Genomic DNA, 19,890 nt, shown 5'->3' with positions numbered 1-19,890 from the left:
TTTTTTGGTACCAGTGATTGAACTCAGGTCCTTGCGCTTTTGAAGCAGGCACTGGAACCACTGAGCTAAATCCCTGCATATGAAATATAGAACAAAGTTAATATATAAGCTCTAAATGCTTTACTTTTTATATTTTAACTTGTTAAATTATTTTACAAAATAACAAAAGTGCAATTTTAATAATTAAGTAAAGGAACGTATGTGTTTGCTAATAACAATAACTGCCTATCTTCGCATGCACACAAAGACATAGATGAAATACTATTATAAATAATCATTCTGTTTCAGTAATCACTGTTCTGCTTGACAAGCACACAAGCACTTGTGACATCTTATACACTTGGGTTTGAATTCAGTGGGCTGTGTGTGGCAGACTTGCGGGCTGAAATTAACACTGCAATCTGGCCTCCCCGGCTCAGGTACCCACTGCTGCCTACACAGCACAGTGCAACAGAGTAATGGAAAAATCAGTAAAAATCACATAACAATGACAAAAGTTTATAACTGCACACAACTGCATGACTAGCTGTCCAAAGCAGTATACAGCCCACAGGCCCCCACTGGACGCACCTGTCCTCATGTTACCTGCCCAGAGAGGCTTTCCTTGAACATTTAAACCAACTCAGCCCCAAAATATCTCTATTTCTACTCACTACTATATTAAATCACTGCCCTCTCAATCTCTGTAATTAAGCTCAAAAAGTTCAAGAATTTTATATATTTTGTTAATATCTATGACATCAACAAAATTAGACATTTAGTAAATATTTAGAGTGTGCTTGAATGAATGAAGAACACCTACTTAGCCATACCTATTTCAGACACTGTGTGCCACCGCTTTCTAGAAAGTTTTCGTGCCACATCCACACTCTATGTCATATTTAAGAATGTATATTGCTTAACATTTTCCGCATAACCACCTTAAGCAATGCCTTGAAGTGCCAATCATTTTTGTGTCACTCATGATTTTGAGGGTCAGATGTGTGGATTTTTTAGGCCTGGGTTGACTGTGCCACTTTCTGTCTCTATGCAGTCTGGTCAGGGGTAGGGTTGCCTGAGGTACCTTAGTTCTCTTCTATTTTCTGTGTCATCCAGCCAAGCAGCCTGACTTGGGCTTTTTAACATGAAGTACCTGGATCCAAGGCATGGAGTGCTTTTCAGTTCTGTTCTGTGTTACATTTTCTCTTGCCCTGGTGGCCAAAGTTTGACACTTGTACAAGTTCAGAGTGAGTTTGAGAATGGTTGCAAGAGGTTTGACTAAACTGGAGCTCATGACTGAAGCAATCCACTCAAAGGAGAAGTTCTTATAACTTCCTTGTATTTGTTGCTAAGGTGTAATTTTTCTGGGTTTGGAAGGGTCTGATTATACAAAGTGAAATAGATAAGGAGAGGGTAATGGAGAGTGGGAGTTACCTCTGTCTCAGAAAGGAATTATTTCCTAGGAGGTAAATGACCATGTCCCCTTATATGGGAACCGAAATGGAAGCAGAGGGTATCAGTCTCTTCTCTTACCCCTATTCCTGGCCATACTTTTTGATTTAGTGTTTTATTTGTATTTAACTTTCTAAATTTCCTCTTGGAGTTTGAAAAAATAATTAATTTTCATACATTACATAGATTCTGAAACCTAGGTTGTCTCTGGGTATTGTCTTGTCTTTCTCAACTAAAAGAGAGGTAAGGATTATTATAGCTCTATTAATTGTAGTCTTATCATAGCTCTAATATAGTTTCTGATTATTTTTTCTTTATTTTATCTTTATAGTTTCTATATTTAAATCCATAAACATATAAAAAATTCCATTCATTTTTGGTAAAGGTTGTGGGAAAATAATATTGAAGTGAAATAGTCCTTCTACTCAGTAATTCATTCTTTTGTGAAACTGTATCTTAACTATGGTAATAAAAGTCTCTTGGGAGCTGAGTTCATTGTTCTGAGTCAGATGGTTCTGAAAATACATTGCTTTGATCATTACAATGTAACATATTATTAATAAATCATAATATTTTCTCCTCCTTGTCCCTCACTCTTCCTCTTCTCATTTAAAAAAATATTCTTCTAAGAAGAAGCCCACTTTCCAGCTTTTATTCTTCATTCTCCTTTAATTATTAATCAGCTAATCAGTTTTTGCAGTGCTGGGGCAAATACTACATCTAAGCTATGTTCCTAGTCCTTATTCTTCACTTGGAGAAGTCTTGTTTTGAAAACTGCCTCTCCCCTCTTTCCTTTCCCCCACTGCCTCACTTCCCCTTTAGACCTTTTCTTCTTATTTTACGTCATCTTTCATACATTTTGATCCTCATTGACAAGTTTAGTTTATCACACTAGAGAAACTATTCAGTATTTACACAGGAAAAAATATGAGAAAAGGAAGAAATGGAAAAATGTCTTTGTAAATATGGAGGCATGAAAGGGTTAAAGGGAGAGCAGGGGAATTGGGGGTAGAAAAAACAAGGGCCACAATATAACATGCAAAGGTAGAAATATCCAATGATGAATGTCATCATATTGTATATGATGTACCAATAAACTTAATGGAAAAAAAAACTACTTCCATAGACATTTTTCCAATTAAACATTTCTCCTACAAAGTCTTAAAGAAAAACACAATCCTATCAAGTATTGTGAAGTAAAAATTCTTCTGAAACTGGAAGAGGTCCTACTTACAAAATTCTAATGACTTACGAATCTAGGCCTACTATAGATTTTGTTTGCTTATTTTTCAGATGTTTTCTTTTCCTAAACAATTATTAAAGAAAGACCTGAAAAATATCATTTCCCTGTATGTTTAAATGTTAATAAATGGTTTATTGCTTTACCTATGTGTGTAGGAGGACATTAGATACTACATGAACTTTATTAAATGCTACATCTGCCTTGACTAAAACTAAACACTGGAATCTGGTTTTACTACATTTGAAGATAAGAGTTTATCTGCTGTACTGTGAGTGCCCTCTAATCTCTAACCAGACCACATGTAACAGTTTGTTCTTCTAAATATCCTGTACCATTTGTTCTCCCTGCTGCTCCCCATTAAATTACAAACAAAAGAAAACTTACCACTTCACTCATTTACTTTTGCATTTGTCATTGAACAAATATTTATGAAACCTCTGAAATAAATGAGGCATTCATCAAGTTCAAAAGATCGCATTCTATTGATGGACAGACAGGTAAGTGGAGGTTCATAGTATCTATGTTGCAGTAGACATTTCTGATAAAGAAGGAGGCAAAGGCTAAGGGGGAACTGTGCTTGAGACAGATAACAAATCAATGATAGAAAAGGCCAGGGAATGGCTCAATTGGAAAGAAAAGTATGAGGGCAAATCTAAGCTAAGAACTGGAAGGTGCTGAAGACATGAAATAATATTCAATTCAGTTCTAGTGAATCTGGATGAATGAATGGTTGTTTTGAACCTGCAGTGTGTGAAATACTGTGTTCCATTTACAGCACTTGAAACATGACTGGCAGTTTACATGCAAATACATTACTCCACATCCCTGTGAAATAAAATTCTACCTTGAGCCGAGAGCCAAGCATACCAGAAACTTAAACCATGATACAGAAATCCACATTCAATTCATCAACACCATCTGCATAACCAGCTGTTCACCTCCCAGATTTTCTTCTTTTTGTCAAATACCACATGTTCATAGGAGAAAACGATGAATGAAAATGTTGCTAGCGTTTGAAGGCCAACTCTTCCCTAACTCCAAAACAATCCCCTAATACTCTCCAGCAATGTTGTTTATGCAATCTGGAGAAGCAAGCTGAATTTGTCTTGGGGCAGGACTTAAGTGTTTTGTAATTTTAGTATCTTTATCCTAAGAATGTAAAAATACAGGACAGAAAATAGTGAGTGTGTGTGTGTGTGTGTGTGTGTGTGTGTGTGTGTGTTTGAATTTGCCAAGACGGATATATTCAGTGGATTCTGTGTCTCTGGGAAGACATTCACCACTTACTAACCACATCACTCTTTCTCACAGGCAGTCGCACCCTACCATCCCGTTCCTTCTGAGGAAGATTCCCGTTCATCCATTCATCCATTCACTTATTCAAAAATCTTCATAATGCCCTGTATTTACTCGGTAGAAAAAAAACAAGCATTCAAAATACAACTTACTCTCAATATTTGCAATTGTCCATAGATTTTTTTTTAATTTTCTTGTCCTCCCTGTCACGGAGGATGATAAAAGTGTATAACTTAGCATTTTTAAAGGTACATGAAACATTGTAAGTAATGGATTTAAACCATAGTCTGACAAATAGTAAGTGTTATGGTTTGGATCTCAAGTGTGCTGCAGAGGCCTAGGAGTTGAAGGCTTGGTTCCTAGTTGTTGCCATTACTGGGAGGTGGTGGAACATTCAGAAGGTAGAGCCAGTGGAAGGGAGTTAAGTTACTGGGCAAGTTCCCCTACAGAGAATATTCATATCTCAGCTACTTCTCCCTCTGTTTCTCAGCTGCCCAGAAATAAATAGACCTCCTCCACCACGCATGTCTACCATGAGGTTCTGCTTAGCTGCAGCCCCAAAACCAACAGAGGCAATTTACCACCCATCAGAGCATCTCAAACTTTGAGGCATAGTATATTTTTCCTCCTTTTAAGTTGGTTTTCTTAGGTATTTTATCACAGGAATTGGAAACAAACACAATAAGTATTCATCACGTATTTGTTATTGTTTTAATAATGTGACAAAACACACACACAAAAAGAACTTGCTATTGGATGGTGGCCACACCCTTAAACAATGGGACCTGGGGGGGAGCTCTTCAGGTCCCTGCAGGATACTCTGAAGGTGAATGTGGGACTCCTCCCCTTCTCCCCCCCCCCGCTTGCTTCTCAGACACAAGGTGAGCAGAATCTGATCAATCTTGTGCTCCCACCCTCGCACCCCACTGGAGATCTATAAGGAATGTGTCTACCAGATCTTAGACTAGAACTTCTAAAATTGTGAACCAAAATAGACCTTTTTACTTTATAAATGGGTTGTTTCCAGTGTTTATTACAATAACAGAAAGCAGACTAACATACCTTCTTACTGAAGTTTGAATTTGTTTGCAAAGTAGTGGGAAACTCATTGTCTTTTGGGCAAGATCTCTCACTCAGACATCTGAGTCTCCTCTTCTTATTAAAAATAAAAAGGAGATCATGGCTCAGATTTTGTAACAATTGCATGAGCTAATGCTTGTGAAACACTTTATGAAACATTAAACATTTTAAACATTTTTACCCATTCCTCCTACATCAAACTTATTATGTGTCATTATTTAAGGAGCCACTTACAACTACCTCTCATCTGTCATAACTATTATACTCTAAGTTAGTTTATGCGTTAAGCAGCTGAAGGAAAGAAAAGCTACTTGTGCCAATCCTGAGAAACCCAAATGTCCTAGCCTGCTATGATAAGCAACTGCTTCTGCGTATACTAGGAAAGTCAGGACCCTCTACAGACTTCCAGACATTTCCATGGACAACACGGGTGTGAGAAAGACTTCAGAGTCTATCCATCCGTCTCTTCAATTCTCGTCGCACTCACTGGCCTGCCTTGGTTTTGCACCTTTCTATGTCTCTATCCTCAGCCTGTGTTCATTTCTGAAAGCTCCACTAATAAAAGGCTGTTGTTTAATTTTTGTTGAACGAAACATTTGGAGAGGGCGAATATGACCTACTTATAACAAGAAAAAGTAAAATTGATATTAGAATATTCTTTTAATATTAAAGATATACTAAGTGAAATAAATAAGGCACACATGTGTAAATACCGAATAGGTTCTCTGGTGTGAATAATCTGTAATAATACAGAAGATCCTAATAAGATTACTGACATTGAGAAATGGGAAGAAAGGAGCTAAAGGTGTAGGGAAGGTGGGATGGGTAGGGGAAGGGTAAAAGGGAAAAGAAAAAAAATGTGAGATAATGAAAAGATGGAAATAAAGTGTTTGTAGATGGGGAGGGGAGGAGGGGATGAAGGGAGGGCAGAGGTAAGGGGAAAAAATGAGAACCAAGACTTGTCATGTAGAGGTACAAGATCCCAATGGTGAATGTAACTGTACTGTATCCCTGAAATGTACCAATAAACTCAATTAAAGCTGAACAAAAAGAATATTCTTTTAAACTGAGCTGTCTCTCCATCTGTAAATATTTCTGTATTTCTTCTACTGAGTTTCTTTTTGTCCAAGACTTCTAAACCACCTTGTACCTGTATTCCAAATCACTTGTAAATCCTCATTAATATATTGTGCAGAACATTGTTTCTTAATTTTCTCTTTCCATGCCATGCATTAAGTACCTTGCCATCACAAAATATCAATATATTCATTAGTGTTTTTTTAAATAGCAAACTAGAACAGAGGACTAAGCAGAGGCATTATAATTAGAATTTATCTTTATATGACTAGAAGGACAATGAATTGCTTCCATGTGTTACTTCATGTAACCTTTCCCACAATCTTAGATGGTATTTTTATTATTATCCTGATTTTATAGATGAGGAATCTGATGCTAGCTTTGTATCTAGTCATTTGTTTCTGTTTTTCTAATATTGTGTCTAGGATGAAGGACTTCATATAAATACAATTTAAATAATAATGTGACAAAACAGGATATTACATAGAATGAATATTGTTAAATAGCACACATGAAACAATTGTTCAGTACATTAAAATTAAATCATATCCCTCTAAATACTGCTACTTGTGTTTTTTGAGGTGATGTCTTTTTTAATGATACATGAAAGTCAATTTATTGTGTCCACTCAGTACTTCAGTTGACCATTGTGGGAAATAAAAATAATATGTAATTTCTTTTTTTTTCTCATTGAGTTTATTGGTACACTTTAGGTATACAGTACAGTTACATTCATCATTGGGATCTTGTACCTTTACATGACAGGTCTTGGTTCTCATTTTTTCCCCTTGTCCCTGCCCTCCCCTCACCCCTCCTCCCCTCCCCCTTTACAAACACTTCATTTCCATTTTTTCATTTTCTCATATTTTTTTCTTTTCCCTTATTACCTTTCCCCTACCCTTCCCACTTTCCCTACACCTTTAGCCCCTTTCTTCCTATTTCACATTGTCATTTATTTCATTAGGATCTTGTGTACTATTATAGTTTATTCACACCAGAGAAACTATTCGATATTTACACACGTGTGACTTATTTATTTCACTTAGGAGTATATCCTTAATATGTATCCATTTTCCTATGAATGACTCTAATTTCTCATTATTTATGGCTGAGTAATATTCCATTTTATAGAAAAACCACATCTTCTTTATCCAGTTTCCAACTGACGGGCAAATGGGCTGTTTCCAAGTTTTAGCTATTACAAACTGTGCCGCTATAAACATGGGAGCACATATATCACTGTGATATGATCCTTTTAATTCTTTTGGAAAGATACCCAGCAGAGGGATGGCTGGGTCAAATGGATAACATGTTATTTCATTGGTGGTTTGAGGAGCATTTTATGCCGTATTCTGTGACTTACCTAAGCAGACATCATAAAGGATAAAGAATTTAGTTGTGCATGGCAGCATACACCACAGATCTCAGCAGTCTAGGAGGCTGAGGCAGAAAGATTACAAGTTGGAGCTCAGCCTGAGCAACATAGTGACTTTAGGAAGAGAGAGGGAAAAAAAGAAGGAAGGCAGGGAGGGAGGGAGAGAAGGAGGGAGGGAGGAAGAAAAAGAAAGAAGGAAGTAATTAGTCACTTAGTTCTGTTGCATCTTCAAGTCATCCTCATATAAAACCTTTTCTACATTATGGCTACTTGTTCTATTTGTAGTCCCAAATATTTGCTATGAAATATATGTCCTTCATTTTAAAAGTACATTTCTCCTATTTTTTAATCTATGTTTGTTACAAATTTGGAAAAATATGATTCAAAGCATTTGTGGTGGTGATACATTTGATGGTAGTTTATTAACCATCTCACAATGAGTGTTAACTCAGGCTTCCTATCCATGTAAAACTTTCCCTTTAAGAAAAGGGAAAAGGAAGCTCAGTGACACTGCTCCTGCCTCATAAGTGCAAGGTCCTGAGTTTGATTTCTGGTAATGGGAAACAAAAGAAAGGGAAATATAGGAGTCCCAAAAAGGTACAGGTATATGGAATCCAATAAACATTTTTAAAATTTGCATTGTTGAGCAATTCTTGGAAATCTGTATCACCTGTAGCAAGGAAGGTTCATTATGAGGGTAAGGTGGCCCGATATACTATAAGACAAAAGTTTACTACTGTCTTTTGGTTACCCAGAGAGCCTAAGCACTCAGGAATACCAAATAACATTTATTTTTCTAGTAAGAGATCACCTGTGCATCTTATTTTATCTTAAATTTCATTAACGTCAAATGCAAATTCAGAAGTTTTTAGAAATGGCAAGTGAAGGGGTATTTGCAAAATAAATGGCAAGATTTTGTGTGTTTGTTCAAGAATGCAAAGAGCTAGTGGGCAGGTGGCTAAGGAGGAGAAGACACACAAGTCATTTCTGTGGAATACAATCAGAGGCGTCTGGGACTCAGTGGTGCAGCAAAATCTGAGGGAGCAGTTTTCTTGTAGGACTTCCAAGGTGAAAAGCACAGTATTCATGTTTCTATCACATATCTAATACCTTAAAAGCCTTCTTATATCAATGTTTTCAAGTGGGAATCAATAATGGGTGCAATTCATATTCAAATGGATTATTCACCAAAAGACATTATGATGAGGCTGAAGGGTCAGAGCGGGTGTGAGGCGCTCAGCTGTGCCCTTCACAGTTCATGCATTGAAAACCTATGCTGTACTTCCTCCGTGTGTGTATTTAGAAATAGGGCCTTTAAAGAGACAATTAAATTAAGCGGGCATGGTGGGGCATGCCTGTAATCCCAGCAACCCAGCACTTCAGAGGCTGAGGCAGGAGGATTGCTGTGAGTTCGAGACCAGCCTGGGCTACATAGTGAGCTCCAGGTCAGTCTCAACTACATAGTGAGACCCTGTCTCAAAAAAAAAAAAAGAGAGACAATTAAGTTAAAGGGAGGCTGTTAGTGTTGGCCCTAATTCAAGGTAACTAGTAACCTCGCAATAAGTAGAAATTGGTAGCAGAACACCAGGATTGTACATAGAAAGAAGAAAGGCCACATGAAGAAGACACAGCAAGATGGTGGCCATGTGTAGCCCATGGAGGGAGCCTAACCAAACCTACACCCACTGTATCTTAGGGTTCGGTCTCCCAAAATTTTGATGAAATAAATTTCGGTACTTATGCCATTCACAGTAGTATTTTGTTATGACAGTCCTAGAGAGGAGAGTAAAGCAGTTGGCAAACTTCTTCAGAAACAAATACAAAACTTGTTTTAGGGTCACTGAGATATAAGTAAGAAAGAGTTCTGGCCTAAGAATTTCTGAGCTGAACAGGCAACTTGGAGAAGGTCACTGTTATTTTGATTAATACTTTAAATGCTATGATTAGTAAATATCGTCACTAATACAACCAACACATTTTCAACTTTGAAAAAGACCCATAAACTAGCAATTAAGAACAGGGACTCCAATTCTTAGATGCAAATTCTGGGTGTGTGTATAATGCCTCTAAATAAGTTAAAATTTCAATGCTTCAGTTTCCCCATCTGTGGAGATAACCCAACTCACTTCATAGGTTTTGGTAGGATTCACTGTATTTTTTTCCAAGAACAAAATAATCTAGATGGTATCATCATCATCCTCATCCTCATCCTCATCACCATCATGAACAGATACTACTCAAAGTACTTTATTGAGTCAGTCTTCACAAAAATTCTTCAGGTCACCAGGACATGGTAAGATAATTTAATTTAGGATCACATCATTATTAAGTAATGGATTGAGGATATAACCTTAGGTGTTATGAGCCTAAGTTATTTATTATGAGCCACTGAAATAAAGCCCTTATTTAGAAAGCATTAGCAAAAATACTATTTATATTTACAAAGTTCATATTAATCCAAATGGTTTCTCCAAATGACAAATTTAAATACTAAAAATAAATGTTCATACCTTTCACTACTGCAATTGGAGGTAAAAGTGATACTGATTAAACAGTGCAGTGAAGCACTAAGCTCCCCTATTTTTCCTTTTAAAATATATCTTGGAAGTGGAAAGGGGACCAGTAGATGGGGGGGTGGGGAAGGAAAGGGCAGGAAAGAAGACACTTCATGAAGAATATAATCTTTATATACTGCAAATGTGGACTAACAAAATTATAAAAACTGAAAACATAAAAAGAATTTAACATATTCATTTATTTAAAAAAATTGAGGTGAATAGTCAGTGTTAAATATTTTAGGACACATATAAGGTAACAGAACTACGAAGATTTTAAAATATAATCAGAAAGTAGCCTTACCTGATGGTGCCCATTTATAATCTCAGCACTCAGATGTTGAGGGAGGAGAATCACAAGTTTGAATCTCACCTGGGAAAGTTAGCTACTCAGTGGAAACCTATCTCAAAATTTATAAAGAAGCTGGGAGTTTAGCTTAGTATAAAACTCCAGAGTTCAATGCCTAGTACTGAAAAAAGGAAATAAACATATCCTGCATCTACTGAGATGATCATATGGTTTTTGTCCTTGGCTCCTGAGTAGGAAGAATCAACATAGTGAAAATGGCCACACTACCTAAACTGCTATTCAGATTCGATGCAATTCTGATTGAAATTTCAACAGTATATTTCAAAGAACTAGACAAAATAACCTAAAAATTCATTTGGAACCAGATGAGGACTAGAATAGCAAAAGCCATTCTAAGCAACTGAGACATGGCAGGGGATATAACAATTTCCAATTTAAAACTATACTACAAAGCCACTGTGATTAAAAACAGCATGATACTGACAAAGAAACGGAACTGAAGATCAATGGAATAGATTGGAAGATACAGAAACAACTCCAGATGTACTCCTCTACCTCACCTTTGACAAAGGAGCCAACCATTCTCAATGGAGGAAAGATAGCCTCTTTAACAAATGGTGTTGGAAAAACTGGATTTCAACCTGCCAAAGATTAAACTTGACCCTTATCTTTCACCATGCACTAAAATAAAACCCAAGTGGATTAAAGATATAATATTAAAAAAGAGTCACTAAATTTGCTGGAAGATAAATTAGGCAGAACTCTTGAAGACATTGGCATAGGAAAAGACTTTATGAACAAAGCCTCAGTAGCACTGGAACTAGCAGAAAGAATCAACAACTGGGATCTCGTCTTATTAAAAAGCTTCTGCACTGCAAAAGAAACCACCAAGGAGCTAGGAGACAACCTACAATGTGGGAAAAAATGTTTACCAGCTGCTCCTCAGACAAAGGACTATTATCTAGAATACATAAAGAACTCAAAAAAATCAGGCCCCCCAAATATAAAGACCTGATTCAAAAATGGGCATCCGAAATGAACAGACATTTTTCAGACAAAGCAAAAGTAACAAATAAATATATGAAAAAATGTTCCACATCACTGGTAATTCGAGAGATGCAGATGAAAACAACACTGAGATTCCACTTCACCCCAGAAAGAATGGCTGCTGTCAGTAAATCAACCAATAACAAATGTTGGTGGGGTTGTGAGGAGAAAGGAACCCTTCTCCATTGTTGGTGGGAGTGCAGACTGGTGCAACCACTATGGAAATCAATATGGAGATACCTCAAAGAGCTGGGACTAGAGGTTCCATTTGACCCAGCCATCCCTCTGATGGGTATCTTTCCAAATGAATTAAAAGAATCATACTACAGTGATATATGTGCACCTATGTTTATAGCGGCACAGTTTGTAATAGCTAAAACTTGGAAACAGCCCATTTGCCCATCAGTTGGAGACTGGATAAAGAAGATGTGGTTTTTCTATGAAATTGAATACTTCTCAGCCGTAATAAATGAAGAAACTAGAGTCATTCATAGGAAAGTGGATGTATATTGAGGCCATACTCTTAAGTGAAATAAATAAGACATGCATGTAAATATTGAAGTTTGTCTTATGTGAAAAACTAGGAGTGTAAAAAAGATGCAAATGGTGCACTTGACAACGTGAAATAGGAAGAAAGGGGCTAAAGGTGTAGGGGAATGGGGAATGGAAGGGGAAGGTAAATAAGGGAAAAGAAAAAATATGAGAAAATGAAAATATGGAAACAAAGATTTTGTCAATAGAGAAGAGTGGAGGGAGTTGAGGGAGGGCAGGAGTTATGGGAGAAAAATGAGAACCAAGACCTGTCATGTAAAGGTACAAGATCCCAATGATGAATGTAACTATACTGTATACCTAAAAAGTATCAGTAAACTTAATAAAAATGCAAAAACATGTTCTGCATGTTTTATATATGCATTTTAATTGTCTATGTTTGATTGAAGAAATATGTCTGAATCTCAGATTGAACAATGCATTCCAAAAGACTAATTAAATTATTCTTATTTACAAATTATTTGATTCATGGAAAATTTTATATTTGTTAGAAGTAATTTAAATATCCTTCTTTGTACATGTGACAGGTTTCAGAAACAATTCCTCTGATTCTTTAAGTACAAAATTATAGCTGCAAACTGGTGGTCTGTGAAAGAGAAAAAGAGGCAAAATAAATCAGTTAGAAAATAAAATTTATTTGTTTTGCATATCAGTATTATTATGTTCTAAGTATGTAACTAGCTAGTTCTCCAAAAGCAGGCAGCTGTAACTAAACCTATGGGATCCATACTACTTCATCTCATTTAATTGTATATAGATGAAGTAGACATAACGCATAGGAGAAAGAAAAAATGCTCCATTTCAAAGTGTGTTACACATTGCATGGGAAATATAATTCGATAGGAAACCTGAATTCAATTTTTAAGGGCCAGGGGACTCCTTTCAACATGATTGATTACCTCTAGGGAAGACTGAGTGAAGTGTATAGGCAAATTTTGCCTAGATGTTTTATAAATCCTTTTGTCTCTGATTAAAGTGGAAATAACACCTAAAGTATTTTATATCTTGAAGAAAAAAAAATATATATATAAGCATCTTATCAAGGTACTGACTTTTCTGATAATTTTGAAAAACTGTCCAAAACAGCAACCAACTAAAATAAGAAAAGGCTAATAAAATCTCAGGAAGGGAGAAAAAGAAAGCATGGTAGAAAAAAAATAGGAATTTCCAGGACTGCAGTGGTGAGTCAAGGCAAAAGAGCCAGTCCCCTTCAGCTCTCCTGCACTACCTGCTCTACCTGCAACGACCCTTGACTTCTGGTCTCCTTCTAGCTTACTTGAAACTTCATCGAATACACTTTTTAAATACTTAAGAGAATTTTTTTCTAGCCATTTCAGTGGTTAAACACAACTTCTTAAAAGAAATAAAAATAAAATATAGAATTATATATTTATGAAAGTTGATTTAGGATACCACAATATTTTCTATTTGAGTTAATAAAAATAGTTTGGAATTTTCATTTTAATAATATAATAGAAGTAAAATGACAATATTTCAAATATAATATTTTTGAATGTTCATAAAATTAGATTAACGGAGAACAGAACCTGTACATCTGTCTTTAGAATTACTGCATCTAATTGAAGGATCATACACCCTCTCCATTATTAAGAAATAAAGTTAAAGAATGCATTATCTACTCTCCAAATAAATGTATACACACTTATGCAAAGTCTTCCTCTCTTCTGCAACATTTCTTATCATTGAACATATTGTTAAGGCTCTAAATTTCCTGGATGCATATCACTTCTAATTTTTCATAGTAGGATAAGTATGTCACTAGATATAAGTGGATAAATTATCCCAGCCATATAGCAATTTTCCTGTTTACATTTAATTATAGCGTAATATTCTACTTAGAATATTAAAGCAAATATGTCTGTTTCTTTTCTACAATATGATAGAACTGAACAATCTTATCACTATTGGTGTATATCACTAATATAGTAAATATATAATTTATTAAATGTTCCACAGTTCATAAACCCTCGAAAACACTAAAAAGAAGTTGAACCAAGTTCATAATGTCCACTTAAGCTAAATTTAACCAAAATATATGAGGAAAGTAAATGTTATTTCTCTTGCCATTGTGACCAGTCATTTAATTTTATTACCATCACTCTAATTTTGACATGTTAAGTCTATGTAATCTATAGTTTCTTCTCCTCAGACAATTAAAAAACCTTTATAAATTAGAAGAAAATGTGTGATGCATTTTGAACTACAAAGAGAACATTATATTTGCTTTTCTATCTCAAAAAGCAAACTGAACATTACATTTTTAAGGCTTTGCTCACCTTAAATTCATAGAAATGAACATATAAAATGTAAATCTTAATGAAGATAATGTAAGAAATCCAGTGAATTCCCTAAATTTTAAACACAATCTAGTTATTAATTTTAATCCATATATAACATCAAATAATAAGAATAATATATATTCTTGCTTATTTCAAAGATCTAAGATTTTTCCCCAAAATATTACCACATTTAATACTCTTTTTAAAAGTTACTCAGCATAAAATTTTAGGCAATAATACAGACAGAAATAGAGATTGTTCCTGTGTCACATAAAAGAATCCATAATTCATAAGTCACCAGGTAAAGTGCACAGTCCTGCCTAAGTGTCAAGAGTGATTAAAATTATACTGAGCACTACTCCACACCTACCTACTACATCTCGAAAGTATGACCTGAAAAAAAGACTGTAAGTAATTTAACAACTTGTTTAAAACAAACTTGGAAAACATTTATAAGAATATAAAAATATAAAGCACACATTATGATAAAATGTACAATGTCTGCCAGGGATAGGGATATAGGTCAGTGGTAGAGCATTTGCTTAGAATGTGGAAACCTCTGGGTTCAATCTCCAGCACTGGAAAAAAAATTATAAATCATGTGGGTGACTGATTTTCTTCTTTCTTTCTTTTTTTTTTTTTTTGTGTGTGTGTGTAAGCTACTGGCAAGCAAAGAAGCAGCAAAGCAACCCCACATAGGAAGGAAAACCAACCCACTGAAACCAACCATAATATTAGCATACAAATACATTAAAATAGTAAGTATACCTGTATTTCATTTCACATGTTCAAGAAGTTAAGTAGAGGCTTTAGCACTACAGATAATCCAAATTAAACTTGGAAATATAGACAACAATGTCTGAGTAGAAAAATACACTCTATGGGATGAATAGCGGATTAGACTTTGCAGAAGAAAAGATTAGTGAGCTTCAACATATAATAGCAGAAATTATCCAAAATTTTAAAAAATAGTTAAAAGTTAATAGCACATCAATGAACCATAGGACAATTTTAAATGACCTAATAACGTAGAATTCACAGTCCCAAAAGAAGAAGTTACACAAGAAAAATAAATTTAGGACACACTTGAAAATGAAATTCAATTTTAAAAACACTGTTAATCTACAGGCCCAAGGTATCATAAATACACAAAGTCCATTCAGGCAATCTGTTTATGTGAAAATGTATGACAATATGTTTTATTATCAGTACCTGAAAGTATTGCTATGCTGCCTTTATCACGAATCAATTCTAATGAGAATATGGGAAATCTTTAGAAATAACAAGAAATATCATAATCAAATTGCACCGAATAAGGGTAAACAGAAATTATTTTTCAGAGCGAAGGCAATATAAATATTTTCTCAGACACCTAACAGTTTAAATATGTCATTAGTATATCCACAATTTTTAAAAATGTGAAGGGACCACTCATTTGAGAAGGTAAATTATACTAGCTATGGCAAGCTTATACCATTTTTCCTAATTAGTTATTATTCTTCAATATAATGACAGTTTAAACAAAAAGAAAAGAATGTGTTATGTAGTTTTAGCATTTGTACTAGGAAAATATTTGCCAATAGTAGCATAAAAGGTTGGGAGAATGGAATTCTATTACTGTATGGTTGGCATGTTATATGTGAATTGCTGAAACTCCCTTGAAGGCAGACAGTGATAAAATATTACAACATAAACCACAAAGAAATCAAAGATAAAGATACATGGCTAAAAATGTCACAAAAGAGGTAAAGTAGAATCTTGAAACTATTCAATGTATTTAAACAGAGGTAGATGAGGAAAAGTGGAAGAACAGAAAACAAAATGGCAAGATAACAGAATTAAACTCAGCTATGTCAATAATCACATTAAATTAAATATGTAAGTATCCTCAATTAAATGGCTGAGATCATCATTATTTTTCATTTGAGAATACAAATGAAAAATAATGAGATGTCTCTGCATTCCTGCTGGAAAGCTAAACTGAAAACAAGACAGACAAGCAAACTCCAACAAACTGGTGAAGCCATTTGGTTGCAGAACAAAGAATCCTCATGCAGTGCTTGTAGGTCACTGGGAAAACAATGCTGCAGTTTCTTATAAAGTTAAATGCACTTTTACCATATGACTCAGAAATCCCACTAGTACATATCTTTCCTAGGAAAATGAAAGTTTATGTTCACATTAAAACCTGCATATAGACATTTATGATAGCTTTATTCATAGAAAACAAAAGCTGTTAACAAACTTCACGCCCTCTAGCTGATGGAAGGGTAAGGATTTGTGGTTCATCTATGCACTGGAGCACTGTCCATCAGTGACATTCCACTGATTATAAGCAACATAGATAAGTGTAAGTATGTGTGACTAAGTGAAAGAAACCACACTTAAAAGGCCATATATCACATAATTCCATTTATCTAATATCTGAAAAAGGCAAAATCAGTGGGAAAAAAAAGTGGTTGCCAAATGGTGGGTTGGGAAGCAGAATTGAAATCCAACAGGCAGCCTTAGGGAGTATTTGTGACTGACTAAAATGTTCTGAATCCTGATTGTGCTGATAGCTATAGGACTCTGCATTCATAAATCTGTAGAACTACACACGGAAAACAACAACAACAAAAGTTACTACTGAGTAAACTTGTTTTAAAGTAGCTTTAGTCAATGTTTTTTTATTTTTATTTATTTATTTTTTTACGTAAGTCATTCCAAGTCACTTTTCTTGTGCATGTTTCTGTCACAGTCCCAAAGTTCTAAAGTTTTCCTTTACTGGAAGTGTCTGGAAGGACTGCTCTATGCTAGTATCTATCATACCTGTTACAGGAAGATAATTACTTGTTGAGTATATGCAACTTAATCTGGACCGTAGGTCATCACATTTTTATAATTCATATTTCCAATAATTCGGCAGTGTTAATTCTCATTAATTGCATATTATCTGTATAGACTGTTGTAAAGAGGAAAAGTCACTGGATGGTTATAGCAATTATCTAGGTAATTAAATTTAGAGCCTACTTTTATCCAAGCATCTGTCAGCATCTCCAGCCAGCAGAATGTTAAAGAATTTTGCTAAGCACTCACAAAAATATATATTTTAGTTCCTCTCTCTACCCTAAGTAGAAACAATTGCATCCCAATTTTTAATATTTAGTAAATTTCCATAGTCTTTCCACAGTTTTGATTTCACACAAAAATTGAATGTACATACTTGTTTATATTTTTCTCTGGAATATATCTCAATGACTTCTTCCTATTTCTGGCTAAATGTATAACTGAGTATTTTTTACAGTATTTGCCTATGTAAAACATGAATAGTTAAGTGAGATGAATATAAGAGGGTTACCAATACTCAGATATAAAGGTGCAAATATCATGAGATGAGGTGGCAGATGTGAAAATATTCCTCTTCCTGATGTCTCCTCTATGCAAGGAAATTATTTACAATGCAAATAGTCATATATGTATATATATTTACTGTTTATTAAAATGAAACATTGAGAAAATTGAAGGACCCAAAAATAAAGGAATAATAAAATTTAATATTCCACAAAAATGCGGCCATTACCTTAGGATTACAAAAAATAAAAAACAAAAAACTGCTTGTAACCGAGTCCAGTGTAACACAGGTTAAATACATTGTGTTCATCTTTCTGTATTTGTAAATCATGAAACTTGAAGCTATTGTAGTGAATAAGTTGTGATTATAATCTAAGTAAATTCATGATTTAACTATAGAATATGTTTATAACAAAGGATTTGGAAGTCTCTTAGCTGAAGGATTGCATATGAACTAAATTTTCCAAAGAGTCTGTGGTGAATAATTGTATATATTAATCTGTGAAAATCTTAGAGTAAAAATAACAGAAACTAAAAGCAAAAGAGACAGAAAAAAAATTTAAGACTGCAAGAAAATTTTGGTTTCAGATCAATGTAAACTTAGTTTTTGTCTGAGAAAATTTACACTATATTTGCCACCATTGAGTTCCTATCTCCTTATTTAAATAAATAAATAAATAAACAATAAATACCCATAGAGTTATGACAAGGATTGTAACAATAATATGGAATGTAGTGGATGATAAATTTATCCACTATTAGTTATCTAGAAAACCATTCACTCATATAAGAAATTATCAAAGATGTCTCTTTCATGCTTAAATAATGTTATTAATCTTGGTACATAGCGTTTCCCTGTATGTCATGTGAGCCTTATGAAATACATGATATGTCTTGAATAACATTGCAATATCCTCCTTATGTACCAGGTCTTTAATGTAAAGGGGTTAATTTAATTTGGCACACAAAAAATGTCTGACAATTAATTTCACATGCGAGATGAAACTGCTAATGAACACAAATTTCCTTTTTCTAAATTTCTTAGTTCATTATGCTCAGAGCCTGCCTACATGACCAACAACTCTTGTGGGTGAGGGCATTTATCATTAGAGTTATCAGAGTTGTAGAAGTGAGTTTAAGTTGGGTAATCTGGTGAGAATGTAATAGTAAATATGGTCTTTACAAGAAGCTAGAAGAATTAAAATGGAAGAGAAACATAATTGCACAGAGGCATTAAAAATAAGTGTAAAACCCATTTTTTATTACTTAAGAAATTGACAAATCTATTTCCTATAAACATGGTTAGTGTGTCACTTGAAATGTATATTTATAGATACAGGCAGATATAAAGAAAGTTAAATTGAGCACCAATCAGGGGAGTAAAGAAAATGGAGAAATACAAAAAGAAAAAGTGCTTTAGGAATAAGACATATTGATTGTTCAATAGATTTATATACTTTTTTTTTTGGTACTGGAGATCAAACTCAGGTCCTCCTGCTTGTAAAGCAGGCGCCGGAACACTGAGCTAAATCCCCAGCCAATATACATTTTTAATGTACATTTTTTTTTCTCTCTGTACTAGGGATTGAATCCAAGGAATTTGTCCCTAACCAATTCTCAGCCCTTTTTATTTTTTATGACAGGGTCTCTCAAAGTTGCTAAATCATCCAGATTGGGCTTAAATCTTCAACCCTCCCACTTTTCCTTTGAGAATGCTGGGATTATTAGGTATGTGCCACCATATCTGGCTTGCAATGAACTTTAAAACAAATTTTATTGAGATTCTTATTAATGATTGGGTATTTTTGTAATGTGTATGCCAGTTTTCCTGACCTGAGACATAGTACTTGACCACTACAGCTTAAAGGTGGAAAGGTTTGATCTCGATTAGGTTTTCAGGAGATACAATACATGGTCTACAGGCTTCACAGCAGAAACCTCATGTTGAAAGTGCCTGGCAGAACACAGGTGCTTATCCATGGAAACTGGGAATCACAGCAAAGGAATGCGGGGGGATGGAGGCCAGGCCTCCAGGACCCACTCAGACACAACCAGGACTGTGCTTTGCTAATCTGCTAGGCATTCCTTAATCCAATTAAACTGATATATCAGGATTAATGGTCACATGTAATAACTATAATTGCATTTCACAACTGTTAATTGAAATATATGTGCTGTGGTTTTTATAATTACAACCTGAAAATTCTGGATTACTTTGCACAATTGTATAATTATTACCTAAAATTAAGTCATAACAACCTTTCAGCAAATTAAAGTGAGACTTGCTTTTC

General features: G+C 34.7%; 1 protein-coding gene across 1 annotated transcript in view; it reads right to left on the bottom strand.

Moving 5' to 3' along the window:
* Positions 1-12,464: 12,464 nt before the first annotated feature.
* Positions 12,465-19,890, bottom strand: part of Lipi (lipase I) — a 61,515-nt gene continuing 54,089 nt past the window's right edge. Inside the window, exon 11 of the mRNA XM_010602905.3 lies at positions 12,465-12,552. Within this exon, the coding sequence (XP_010601207.1) occupies positions 12,465-12,552 (88 nt within the window). The remainder of the gene's footprint in view (positions 12,553-19,890) is intronic.

This window comes from Fukomys damarensis, unplaced genomic scaffold, assembly GCF_012274545.1.
Source record: "Fukomys damarensis isolate Sample0158 unplaced genomic scaffold, DMR_v1.0_HiC HiC_scaffold_24, whole genome shotgun sequence".
NCBI classification, from domain to species: Eukaryota; Metazoa; Chordata; class Mammalia; order Rodentia; family Bathyergidae; genus Fukomys; species Fukomys damarensis.
This window is presented reverse-complemented; position numbering and strand designations above follow the sequence as displayed.